The 13,500-nt window shown below is 38.3% G+C and overlaps 1 protein-coding gene across 1 annotated transcript in view; it reads left to right on the top strand.

Moving 5' to 3' along the window:
- Positions 1-13,500, top strand: part of CSMD1 (CUB and Sushi multiple domains 1) — a 1,845,645-nt gene that overhangs the window by 1,682,681 nt on the left and 149,464 nt on the right. The window contains exons 48-49 of the mRNA XM_067558441.1: positions 254-400; positions 12,621-12,809. Coding sequence (XP_067414542.1) covers positions 254-400; positions 12,621-12,809 — 336 coding nt within the window. The remainder of the gene's footprint in view (positions 1-253; positions 401-12,620; positions 12,810-13,500) is intronic.

Raw genomic sequence — 13,500 nt, 5'->3', positions numbered from 1 at the left:
AGTCTTAGACACATTTTCACATTCCTCTTTGTGAAGTAAAATCACTTTTGGCTAAATTAGTCTCCGGTATAACTCCACTGAAGTCTATGAAGTTATACCAGGGATGATTTGGGTTCATTTTCTTTCATTAAATCTTCAGTGGAGCATTAGAAGCATCAAACTTAGCTCAAAAGTCTTTCTCACAGTCTGTATCTCATTATAAAAGAACTATTATTTTTAAAAATTTTAACATTCACTTTCTCTGATTCTAAAGGTTCTTCTGGGCAAAACCCTTTGTTGGTTTCTTTAAGCGGAAATCATACTACACAACTAAACTTTACAAGCAGAAATAATCAGCTATATCTCCGCTGGTCAACTGACCATGCAACCAATAAGAAGGGATTCAAGATACGTTACTCAGGTTAGTAAATGTTATATGCTTACATTAAATTATAATTTGTTTACACAAAGTAATTAGTAACTATTTAAGACCTGAAATATTCCTGTCTAGTTGACTGCACCTGACAGTTTCTCTGAAAATAATAAATCTTGCATTAAATAGTTGTTACATTCGAAGGTGCAGTCCAGACCATTGAGGGGTTGTGTACTTGCCCTGCAACCTTTGGTTCCTCACAATGCTTTCCTGCTATAGCTCCCAACCTGTGCCCCTCACAAACAGACCTAAAGCATGTATTTCGAACCAAGTGTCTTTGTATACCTGCAGACAGACAGCAACACGCCAGTAGCACTCTGGCTTCCACCAGCCGTGGTTACCACTTGTAAGGTGACCACTCCCATTCCCGAATTTTCCCCAAAAATGAGAGTTCTGCACTGTCCAGCCTCTCCTGGACAGTTCAGATATTAGTGGTCCTTCGCCTTTGTTAAAGGGTCAAAATTCGATTTTTAACTGAATTTACACAAACTGTTCAGTTGAAATACAACACTGGATTAGTTTTGATTTAAGAATAAAATAAGTTTATTTAACTACAAAGAGAGAGATTTTAAGTGAATACAAGTATAAGGCATTGAAGTCAGACATGGGTACAAGAGAAGTAAAGATAAAATGTTTTTTAATAGCTAAAATTTAACAAACTACACCTGACTCAATGTTAAATCTTTACCACATGTTCCCAGGTGCCAAATTCTTTGACCAGGATACTCTCCCTAAATTCCTTTGTCTTCTTAGGAGAAAGAAAGAAAGAAAGAAAGAGAGAGAGAAAACCTGGGGTGTGAGAATGGAGACATGGAGTCTCATGGTGAAAGACGTTCCATGTGGTTTCTTGATAAAATGCAGGATTATCTGTTCCTGTTTCACTTTGTTGCCAAAGAATCGCCATTTGATAGGTGATTGCCAGTCAACTTTGATGACGCCTGGCTAGAGGTGTTAGCTTGTCCTTTGTCTTTGAGAAACTGGTTTACCTTCTTCCCAGATTTGTCTGGTAAACATACTTAAGTAATAATTTCAGCTTATATTTGTAACAATACATATAATGTGGCTACACACGTTTCACCATGATATTATTGACCAGTGAATAATTAGTTTTCAAATGATACATCACAAGGTATATTTTGCACAAAATATAATTACAATATTATGTGTGATAGTGGTTTTTGGGAAGATTACTTAACAAACTACAGAACTGTTGTGCAGACACTCAGCAAAGGCTGCTTCAGCCCACTCCCCTATTCCCTCTGTGTCCTTTACTATCACAGGAGGGAAGAATCTGAATAGCAATGGTTACTTGCTCCTGGCCCAACCATCCCATGCCCTTGATACCTAACTTTAAACTGATGCACATTTTAACTCTATGCAGAGAATGTGAACCAACTGAATAGTCAGCAATAGCCTGCATCCAGTTTTGTAGTGGATCAACAGTAGTTTCATTGCCAATGATGTCACCATAATTATGAAGACTGGGATAGGATTTCTCACTGTGGGTGGATCCATTGGTTTTGTCACCATTTGTGGGTTAAAATAACCCTCCCTCCTCCTCCGTCCACACACACATATTCTGCTCTATACACTCACTACAAAAATCACTTATACAGCGTACATGGGGAGGAAAAATCTTTCTGCATGGATTATTCCACTTCCTATGCAGCTAAAATATATTGTTTCTGCTGTATTTGAGCCTTACATGGCTGTGTATCTCTCAAGGTTTTAAATGACTAACAAAAACATTTTCATGTTTTCACTTCAGAAAATATTTTATTGAGGGCCAGATTGTCCCGTTTGAGAGTGCAGGGACATAGATTCAAGGAGCCTTCCTTTTGCCACCTACCACCATCACAATGCCGACTTCTAACCACATAGAAAGTAAAAAAGCAAAGCTGAGATCAGAGTGTGTTTAGAGGTTGTGCTTTGAGTGTTACTTGGGATGAAAGAAAAGGAACTATTAGGGAGTATTTCTTTATTGTCAGAGGAGAAAGAGTCCCACATTTTTCACCTGGTTGATTTTATCTGAGAAATGAGAAATTATTTTGTGAGTGTAATATTAGAGAGAGAGTGTGAGCAGAGGGAAGGAGACTAAATGTCAGCTTCATCCCATCCTGATGGGCATTTTTCAGGAAAATTATAACACTTTCCCCTGTTTCACTGACAGCCATTCTTGAAAGCTAGCATCTTTTTCCCCCACATCTGTACATTTTATATCAAATTCATTGGAGACAATCAGCATGAAGGAGGAATAACAGCAAGCAGCCTAATAAACAGTTGGATCTGAATCTTAATGAGGGAAGGCGACAGCATGAAAGTGGGGAAAAATATAGAAATCCAAAAGGCTATTGATGCCACGGCAGCTGTGACTTGAGTCAGCAGGCTTCCTCATAATGATGAACCTACAGTAACGAATTAATGCCTGTTCACTCCCTTTCCCTACTTTTCCAAGCACATCCATGCACAAAGTATGGCAAAGTGTAGTTTGGTAATGACTAGATTTAGTTCACGGTGGCAAATCTTCCTTATTATGATGGAAGCTTTTGTAAAGGTAGTATTTCCTTCAGTAAAGTATTCATTTACTTGCACATATAAGTTATTAATGTTTTGAAATTATTTTTAAATTCTATAATTTAATGCTTTAAAAAAAAAAAAAGTCTACCAACTCTCTATTAGCCACATTGTGACACCTACAAGGGAACCATCAATTTTTAAACTCACAGTTCTGTTTAACATTTTGTAAATACCGTTGATACGACACCCAAGATAAACCAGTTTTGAGATTTTTTTTCTTTCTGGATTGTTTAGTGCGTTCATTTGACAGCTTTTTGTAAACAGTCATTTTCATTTTTTCCCTTTTATGGACAATCAGCTTCTCCCTATTGTTTGTGTGTCTCTTTCATGCAGCAGTAGGGAAGAGAAAAACTCTTTCAAGACAAGAAAATATTACCATACACCCACCAAATTTGTCAGTGGGAACCAGGGACAGCTGCTGTACCTGGTACTACTTTTTTTTTTTTAAATACATGACCAATTATTAGTCTACTCACCTAGGAGACACCTAGTTCAAGTCCCATCCCTCCACCTGAGGAAGAGAAGGGATTTGAACAGGGATCTACCACTTCTCAGGTGAGTGCCCTTACCAGTGGGTCATAGGATATTTTGATGAGAGAGGAGAGGAATACCTCAGTCACTCCTGCTGAAAAGTTATTTGGATTTGTGTGAGAGAGATCAAGGACAAGCCTGTCAATGAATATAACCTGTTAGTTAGATCATTCCCCCAAGATACGGGCGATCCAGGATCTAGCCTCCTTCACCAAAGATTCTTGAATTATTTAGTCACAGTGCAATGGCTTCAACAGCAGATATTGAGGGATTCCCTACATCAGACTATCCCGTAGTCCAATGATTAGAGCACTCACCTGAGAAGTGAAAGAGCTCTGTTCAAACCCTTCTGCCCTTCTGGTGGAGTGGGGAGTGGACTGGAACAGGGAATCGCTCACAGCCCAGATGAGTTCCTCATCCCCTGGGGCTAAAAGTTATGAAGGAGGTTATTCTCCTGTTCCCCCACTCTCTGTCTCTTGCTAAAGTGGTGTAGGCTCCTAATTGTACGGCTGAGAATCCGTCTCGGAAGAAGGTATCTCCCTGTGGCCTGGATTTAGGCGCCTATATCTGTGAGAGGGATGGGGCTTAGCACACACCGCTTTGGTCCACATCTTCCATTAGATAGCTTAGGCAGCTCCCTGCTTAGCATGCTAGCTTTTGCTAATTGCAGTCTAAGGTGCCTATCTCTCCTTGTTCGTTGTATAGGAGTCCAGGCCATCTAACTCGGACATTTTAAATTGCAATGATTTTCTAGGTGCCTAAAAATTAGGTGCTCTGATGCTCTACCTCACAGCACCTAACTCCTTATTTCCATATAGGCCATAATCTCTCTCTGCTTCAGTTCCTCATCTGTAAAACTGGATTAATAGCATTTGCTACCTCACAGCAGTGTTGTAAGGATAAATATGTTAAAGATTAGGAGGCAATCAGAAACTATAGTAATGGTGGTCATATCAGAACTTAAGAGAGAGAAATATCAGCATATACAGCATATAGAGATAAAAATATCAGCACTCCAAATTTACACTATTGAAACTCCAACAATATAATGTATACAAGAAGCAAAGACAATAGGTTTTTTTGTTTCATTTAAAAATTGGATGATGGTACAATTAGATCTTAGAAATGAGTAATTATAGAATGTCACATTATTAACACCAATGCTGAGATTTACAAAGTGATCAGGAGGATGTTAACACAAGTCAAATTAATTTTAATTGGGAATAGGCACCCAAAACCCTTGGGCATCATTGGAAATCTCAGCCTAACTGTTTTAAGTGATCCAGCCAGAGATTATATTATGTGAAAGAAAATGTATGGTCTTGCAAATGCAGACCAGTGTATACCCATGCTGCTGCCATCCATGCGTTGGTTGACTGATGATGTGTCCTGGAGCATTGCAATTTGACTAACCAAGCAGTCATTTCCCTGGTTGAGACAAGATGGGTGAGGTAATATATTTATTGAATCAACTTCTGTTGGTGAGAGACAAGCTCTCAAGCCACACGGAGCTCCTCTTCTTCTACTCCCAGCGTCAACGCAAAATGGAAGGTGGAACAGATTATTTAGCATAAGTAGTTAGCACATACTGTAAGGGACCAGTCAAGATAGAGTTAACATGTCTACAGTCATAAGACAAAAAGAGGGGGTTAGTGGGTTATTACCATGATCTGTAACCCACTAACCCCCTCTTTTTGTCCTATGACTGCAGAAGTGTTAATGGATCACTCTACCTTGAATGATCCTTGTGATGGGAGGGCAGAACTCGCCTCTTGTGAGTGCCTCCTGGCAGCTGGGTGTGATCCTGCACTCTTTTCCTTTTTCTGTTACCAACCCTCCCTGTTGGCAGGTGCCTTCGTCTTCAGTGGTTCAGCGCTCTGGCTAAGTCACATATAACCTAAATACATATGAAAGAATTCCTTCTGGGGTAACAATCCAACAGATGGTCAGCCCTCTCTGGGGTCTTCCTCCCCATCTCTGGGCCTGCTGAAACTCTAGCTCCTTTGTTGGGCTCCAAAACAAAATTTGTTTCCTTCTTGGGGCTTTGGCCACTATGCCAGTTGCCAGCGGAGGGAACCAGACCCACCCACTACTCCAGGTCCCAACCCAGGGACCCTACAAGTAGCAGCTATGTGCTGTTTTCTTTATTAGTTGTTAGAGCTGCATTCCCTGGGCTGCTTCCCATTCTGTCCTACCACCTTCTTGGGTACTCTGCCTGTTACCTGTTTAAGCAGGGTCTCTCTCAGGCCTGCTGCCTGGAGAGTTTCTCAGTTTCTGTCCTGATTTCTCAAGGTCTTCTGTCAGGTCTCTTTGCCTGGAGAGTTTGTAACAGTCTCTACTCCCTTTTAGTCAGAGCTCTCCCTCCCAAGCCTCTGCACCTGGAAAGCTTCACAGTTCTATCCCTGCTTGAGGAGCGCTTCCTCTCAGTCTCTTTACCTGTGGAATCTCACAGCCTTCTACTCCTTCTTCACCCGTCTGGTCCCAGCCAATGACTGCCTTGTTCAGGCCCTACAGCTCCTTTTAACTGAGCCTCCTGAGCTCCAGCTGGCTGCTTCCCTGCAGCCTTTCTAGGTAGTCCTGAAGAATCCACCTTCACTGCTCCTTTTCCTGGCACAAGGTATGGTAGGACTCAGGGCCTCCTTCAGGGAGCCTTTAAGGGTACCTTACAGTCCCTTACAATGTATGCTAACTACTTATGCTAAACCATCCGTTCCACCTTTCATTTTGCTGTGACGCTGAGAGTATCTTTCCCAGACCTGACAAAGAGTTCTTTGCGGCTCTCTCACTAACAGAAGTTGGTCCAATAAAAGATACCATCTCACCCACCATGTCTCTCTAATATCCTGGGACGGACACAGCTACAATCGGTTGGTCTTTAGTCAAAAGTGAGTGGGCATTGTGGATATAAGTGAGGTGAAAATGTACAAATAAGTTACCTTGAAGAATCATTAATACTTAAGAGGCCTTGAAATATTTTTGCTGATATGTCACTGAGAAAAGTAAATTAAATCTATAATTATAACACTAGTTCAGATCATTGAAGTGGCTGGTTTACACTTCATCATTTATGTAGGTAGGAGGTTTTGTTGTTCCTAGACAAATGCACCGCTGCACTCATACCCGCTAATCCTCTCAGAGTCAGTACAGCTCCTGTCTCAGAAGCCAGATGGGAGAAGAAAAATATTTTATCCCTGTAGTCATAAGTATGAGGTTGGAATACATTATATGCACTCTACCCTATTGAAATACAGAAACGGAGTGCAGGTGATAGTGGTTACAGCTTTGAGATTGACATTTCCTATGGCACTAACTCACCCTCAAGCCTTTAGACATTTTTGATTTATTGCCTTATACTTGCTTCTTTACTTACTCTGTTTGTGCCTGATCCTGCAAGTTGTTGATCACTCAGTACCCTCAGCTCCAATGGGAATTGGATTTAATAGCAAGATCACATTTTGAATGATTACTAAACTATATAGAGTGAATACCGAAGGAAAGCAGACATAAAAGGCCATAAATTCTCTTCCACCCTCTTTCCAGATGGTATCACTTGCAAGCTTTATTGAAAGGTTAAAATGGCTATGTTATTTTTAATGCTATAGTATTTAGATGCAATAAACTGCTGCTGACCTACTTCTTCCTCTAGGGTTGCCACTTTTGGTTAGATGTATTCCTGGAGGTTTCATCACATGACATAATCTTTAATTAAAGATTAATCTTTAATTCCTGGAGGCTCCAGGACGATCCTGGAGGTTTGGCAACCCTATATCCTTCTTTCCAAAGAACACCCGATAGTTTACAAATATTGATTTTGTTTATTAATTAAAAAGCTCTTTTGTTTATACTGTAGTGGTTCTATGCTCCTGACCCAGGCAAAACTCCAATTGACTTGAATGGTACTTTTGGCTGTGTGAAGAATGCAGGATCAGTTTCTGATATACCGGCTATCCATGACATCTTTCCCAATGAATTTTGTGCCGCCTGAGGCTTAAAGTGGTCTGAGTAGCAGGAGCTCTGAGCTCTTCTGTAGAAACTCTGAAATGGGTCTGACCTCGGTGTGTTGCGGGTAAAATGTTTATTTTACACACACACACAGTTTCTCTCTCTCTCTCTCACACACACACACTCATTGTTAAAACAACATTATTAAGGTTGCAAATCAAGCATTCAGCAGTTAAGAAATGAAGCCAACTAGTTCCAGCCTCCCCTTCCCACCACCCAGTCCCAGGCACCACACCCAACAAGTCTCAGCCTCCCCCCACCAGTGCCCTCTGCATTTCATGCTGCCAAATATTGTCTTACTGTTAGCTTGTGTTCCCCTATTTGTTTTATCCATCTTTTGTCTTATACTTGGACTTTAAACTCCTTGGGACAGGGATTATCTTTTGTTATGTATCTGTACAGTGCCTACCACGGTGAATCTGTATCTGTACACCATGTATCTGTACAGTGCCTACCACGGTGGTCTGTTATTGGTCCCTAGATGCTACTGTAATAAATAAAATAATAACAACAACAACAGAAAAAAAAAGTTTTCAGTGGGTTTTCTCAGGTTGTGTAATTTAGATGCCTACCTCTCACCTGTTTTATGCCCAATTAAGTTTGCTGTTTGGGAAGGCTCACACATACAGTATAGTTTGTCCTTATATTACCACATTTTAAAAAGGAGAGAAAAAGAATATGCTAATAAATTCTCCTGCAATCAAAAAAAAAAAGACAATAATTCAAGCATATAGATAATAGTTTCTGCTTAGAACAGCAAACCTCTGGAGATCACTTCAGTTCTTTTTTGACTGAAATGAAAACCATAGTAAGCCTCAGCTGTCATTCTCAAACTCCCTTGCAAGATTCAAAACTGAATGCTGCTTAAGGTCTTACCCCTGGCCACTAGAAGCCTTTAGTTTTAACCGTCTTGCTTCAGAAACATAATCCCCTTGTTTCTAAATTAGTTGAAAAATAAATTAAAGTAATATTCATTGTCCCTCTTTAAATGTCAGTTCCCTCTTTAACAAAAATCAAGGGTATTTCTGTAATTTCATACATTTAATTCAAGTATGTAAGCAAATGTCACTGTGATTGTAAAGGATATTCAGATTGGCTGAAAACAGAACCACACTTTCTTACTGATTTACATCCAACTCCCTTCCTTTGCAGGTTGTTAACACTACTTAATCTCCAAGCATTCCTTCTATACTGCCAACCCTCAAAGGAAAAAATAGTTACTTTACCAGTGACTGTCGCTTTTTGAACAGAATGTCAGTATAGATCCACACTTCTTCAGTGTCTTTAATATGGATTCTAGTTCCTGTACTGGGATCAGGGTTCCTTAGAAAGCTTGTTCTGAATCTTGCATTTAATTCTACATGGGTGTATCCATGTGGCATCAAAGGCCACTGCTTTCAAAGGAGTCTCCCACCTTCATGCCAAGAGCACATTGTAGTCTCAGGAGTGCAAATCTACATGGATAATCTACTCAAAGAGCTACTAAAGAAATACTCTCTTTCCAAAATGAAAACCACAGTTGGATTTCCTATATAAGTGCTATGACAAAATTGAAACCTTTCATCCAGAATTCCCCATGTCAGGAAAACACTGATGTTTAGTATAGAAATAGAATCTGGAAATTAACCACTCCTGTTCTGCGATTGGATTGTTCAAAATAAAACTGAAGTCATGTCCATTCAGCCCACTTCTAAATAACAGAGGAACATCCCAGAAGCTGTATTGAGAGTGGGGATATTTTTCTGGTTGGAGGAACAGATATTATCTACTAAATATTTTAAGATCAGTACAATAGATAGGGGAAGAACTGTAGTTAAATCTGGGTGATATTAAGGGCTCTTTAGATAGCATAAATTCCTTCTGATTTAGTGATGTGGTGAGGGCTCAGCATACTACACTACTGAATTTTAGCGGGCATGAATCAGAAAAGTTGATTGATTCCATGTCTTTAGTACTAGGTTGTGAATGTTGTTTCAAGTTGCCTTTGATAAAAACAAAGGCTTTGTGTATTGTGTTATGAAATGGAAAATAGAAGTGCACAAATGTACTCCATGGTTCAAGCTGGCAGATTCTGAGTTAAAGAAATGATCCATTCATTCCAGGTGACTGATATGGGGACATCATCAGGTAAAAAACATACAGTTTCCTAACATAAGTTATTAATAACACAAAAATATATACTTTTAAAAATATTACTAAATAGCCTCTTCATTTTTAATGCAGTTTACTTTTGCAATTCTCTCAGTTTAGACAATGAAAATACACTTGTCAGCTTTAATTTATCATCAGTTTCTAGACAATTTCACTTTCAGGTTCTCAGGCACTAATGCAATGTTGAAATGTCTGAGCTGCAAACAATGCAAAGGAATGGTCGTGATTGTTGAATGAAGAAAAAATTATCCCTTGAATTTAAAAATAAAGTCAGGGAAAATTTGAATTGATCTTAGGTTTTATAAAAGCTTGCTTTTATGGAAACTAGAACATAAGCCTTTCTGCACCATTGAGTTTTGTTCCCTGGCATCTCAAATAACCCCATCATATAATGCCATTTATAAATTTATTAAACTCCATCTGAAAAGTGGTAAAGTTGTTTGCCCCACAACTCCTGTTTGAAGGGTGCTCCAGAACCTCACTCCGCTGATAGTTAGAAATGTCTTCTAATTTCCAGCCTAAATTTATTCATGGCCAGTTTATACCCATTTGTTCTTGTGCTAACGTTGTCCTTTAGCTTAAATATCTCCTCTCCCTCCGTGGTGTTTACACCTTCATTTTGGATCAGGATTTATCTGCTAGCCCATCTATTGTATAAACTAAGGGCAAGACTCTTTCCCTTTCAAAGATGACTATTAATCATTCATTCAACCAAAAAAACTAACAAAACCCAACAAAATCAAACACCTAAATAGTGAAAACTGAAGCGGGAGGGGACTGTATCACAGATATAAATAACATGAAAAATAATACAGTTGTATCACTGATTTTAAAATATATCAACCATATAAATCAATTTTGTAGCGGGCAAATGCCTCTGATAAATTAATGCACCCAACTATATATGTAATATCCTCTCACTGCAATCTTTAAAGAAATTAAAAATTTAAATATCAATTAATTCTTTAATTTTGTGGTACACAATAGCAATGTTATAGGTGTTTTATATATATAAAATAATAAAAATAGGCCAGATTTTTTAAAGGCATTAAGGGAGTTTAGGAATCCAACTGCCACTGAATTCCAATCGATAGGAATCTAGGTAATATTCTATGAAATGTTTAATGATTTGGTTTTATCCTGTCCCTTTCTTTTGTATCAAGCCTTTTCCAGTGGTAAAATATCCTATGTATCTTGAATCAGATTTATCATCAAACAACCTGTTCATTAGACTGAGGCAGTTAGTATATATCCCTGAATGCAACTCGAATCAGTTTTTTACCCAAAAGTGAGTCAGAAGTACAGTGATCAAAACAATAACACTAATTGTGAAATCTTTCAGTACAGCAATGGGAGGAAAATCTTTTACCTGGAAAATGTTGCTATTTCTCCTCCCAACAGGAGAGTAATTTTGCCATAAATCTGGCCCCCATTTCCATGTTTTTCCGCTAGTATCTATTTGGTCCATGTCTTGGAGTCCTGTTTGAGCTGCCCATTAGCTGATATGCAGGAGAGAATTGGCTACAACTTTATTGCCATCTGTAGCAGATTTCACCTGAAGACACATTTATTTAAATATTTGATTGATTATAGTTGAATCCTGCCCTAGTATATGACAGGAGATCTAGTTTATTCCATCCTGAATAGTCACCAAGCCAGCCAGATGAGCAGCTGTTGGCCTCAACTGGAAGCAAAGTAGGAAGGTGGAAGAGGTGGAAAAATGACATGGTGGGGGAATATAAATCCTTCCTTAAAATGATAGTAGGGGAGAGACTAAGGTCTAAACCTGCAAGAGCTACCAATCATAGATCTATGTAAGTTACTGTGAGCCAGTGAGGTGAAGAGGCTGTAGTCAAAGTTGAAATTTCAGCCTAGATGTACAACTATTTGGCTTCTGTGAATAGTGAATTATAGAATTATTGACCTCCGTAGCAGAGTATGTAAAATACACTTGTTAAATCAGGTTAACAGTGTAATGTCATTTGATCTCTAGAGACTTATGGTACATTCATATTTTGCTTAGGCAACACTATAAAATGAGTGTGGTTGTCTAGCTAATTTTTATATTTATTACTAAAGCACATCACAGTATGATAAATTTGGAAAAGTTTTTCACTCTCTGCAGGAATAATAAGGGTTTTGCAGGTAAGTAGTGAAATTCAGTGTAAAAGCTTGTCCTTTGAATGAGTGTATTATGCCTTGTTCTCAACATCACTATTCTTCCTGTATTTTCATGTGCACCACAGATACACCATTTTGATAAAAAGTTTAATATCTTTGAAAGTAGAAATACCTAAGATATGTCATTTAAATATTTTTATTTCAATTATTACTTTCTAACATTGCTGGATAAAGATATTTCATGGAAGAAAATAATTAAAATATAATTGAGAAATTAAGTGTTCATAATCAGAATACAAAAACTTCATGTGATGTTCACTGTATTGTTTCACTTGAATTTTTTCCATTCTCTTTGGGAAATGTTTGATTAAATGACTGAGACTTTTAAACATTTCAGGTTTCTTGAATAGTGCTTAACTAAATCAGACGATGTATGTATGTCCAGTATGTAGCTCAAGTAACCATGTCTGATAGATATAAATGAATTAAGTCTATGAGAGAGTATATTCACTAAATGTGAGGTAACTGAATTTCTGAGGCAATTATGTATGTTATTAACATAGCTCACTCACATAGCTTTTACAGTGCATTGTCAATAAAAGGAGTTCTGAGTGTTTGGAATATAAATGATATTCCTCCAATCACAGTATTTCTACATCAGATATGTGTCTTCTAAATGAGAATTCTGATAGTAATTCAAAACATATTATAGAATTTTAAATTACGTTAACATATTTTGTAAATGTTGCAAGACAAATAGTTATTTTTGAATTAAGTGTCTTCTAACTTTTTAAAGATTATATTTATATCTTTTTTTGATAAATAGCTCCCTATTGCAGCTTAAACCATATCCCAAAGAATGGTGGAACTGTAAATAGAACAGCAGTTTCAACTGGAAGTAAAGTGCACTATTACTGCAAGCCTGGATATAGAATGATTGGCCATAGCAATGCAACTTGTAAACATCACCAAAATGGCTTGTATCAGTGGGATTTTCCTGCCCCACTCTGCCATGGTAAGATATTGTTTTGTTTTTACATATACTTCCATAATTTAGCTTTAAAAATCTGTTACAAAATGAGTGTTGCACAATTTTGCAAATATTTATGTCATTTATGAATGAATCCAGTGAGCTTACTCATATACATAAAGTTACTTTTGTGCCAAAATGGGGACAAAAAACTAGAAGGTCGTGGTGTAATATTGTTGTATAGCAAGTGAAAAATAAATCTAGAGTATTTGGTATCATGGTTAAATCCAAAAGGTTCACAGTTCCAAGAGGAATTATATTGCTCTGTACATGCAAGAGAATGAACTACAGGCACATGGGACATCAGGCTGCAACTTTAACTATTTCATTATAGGAAGGGCATTATGTGCCTCACCTCCTGTTCTCTCCTACCTGGCATTTAACTGGTCCAGTAAAGTGTTCGGAACTCCCACTATACAAACGGTAACTTGTAGTAGACCATCTGGGCCCACCCCTAGGACTCTGCTCACTTCTGAATCATCTGCACCTCTCCCACAAGGGGGCGAAGTAAGAGGTCCAAAGGGAGGACCTTAGTCAATGAAGACTTCAGGTCTCCCCTTTTTCCCAAAGGCAAAAAGGCCACTAGCACAAATTTACCTCTGGAAATTGTACCATTTTATTCCTATCTTCACTGGACACCAGCCACAAGGGGTTCCAGCAATAGTCATGGTAGCAC

Source organism: Emydura macquarii, unplaced genomic scaffold, assembly GCF_026122565.2.
Source record: "Emydura macquarii macquarii isolate MOO-44397 ecotype Brisbane River unplaced genomic scaffold, CSIRO-AGI_Emac_v2 contig_2063, whole genome shotgun sequence".
Taxonomy (NCBI): Eukaryota; Metazoa; Chordata; order Testudines; family Chelidae; genus Emydura; species Emydura macquarii.
This window is presented reverse-complemented; position numbering and strand designations above follow the sequence as displayed.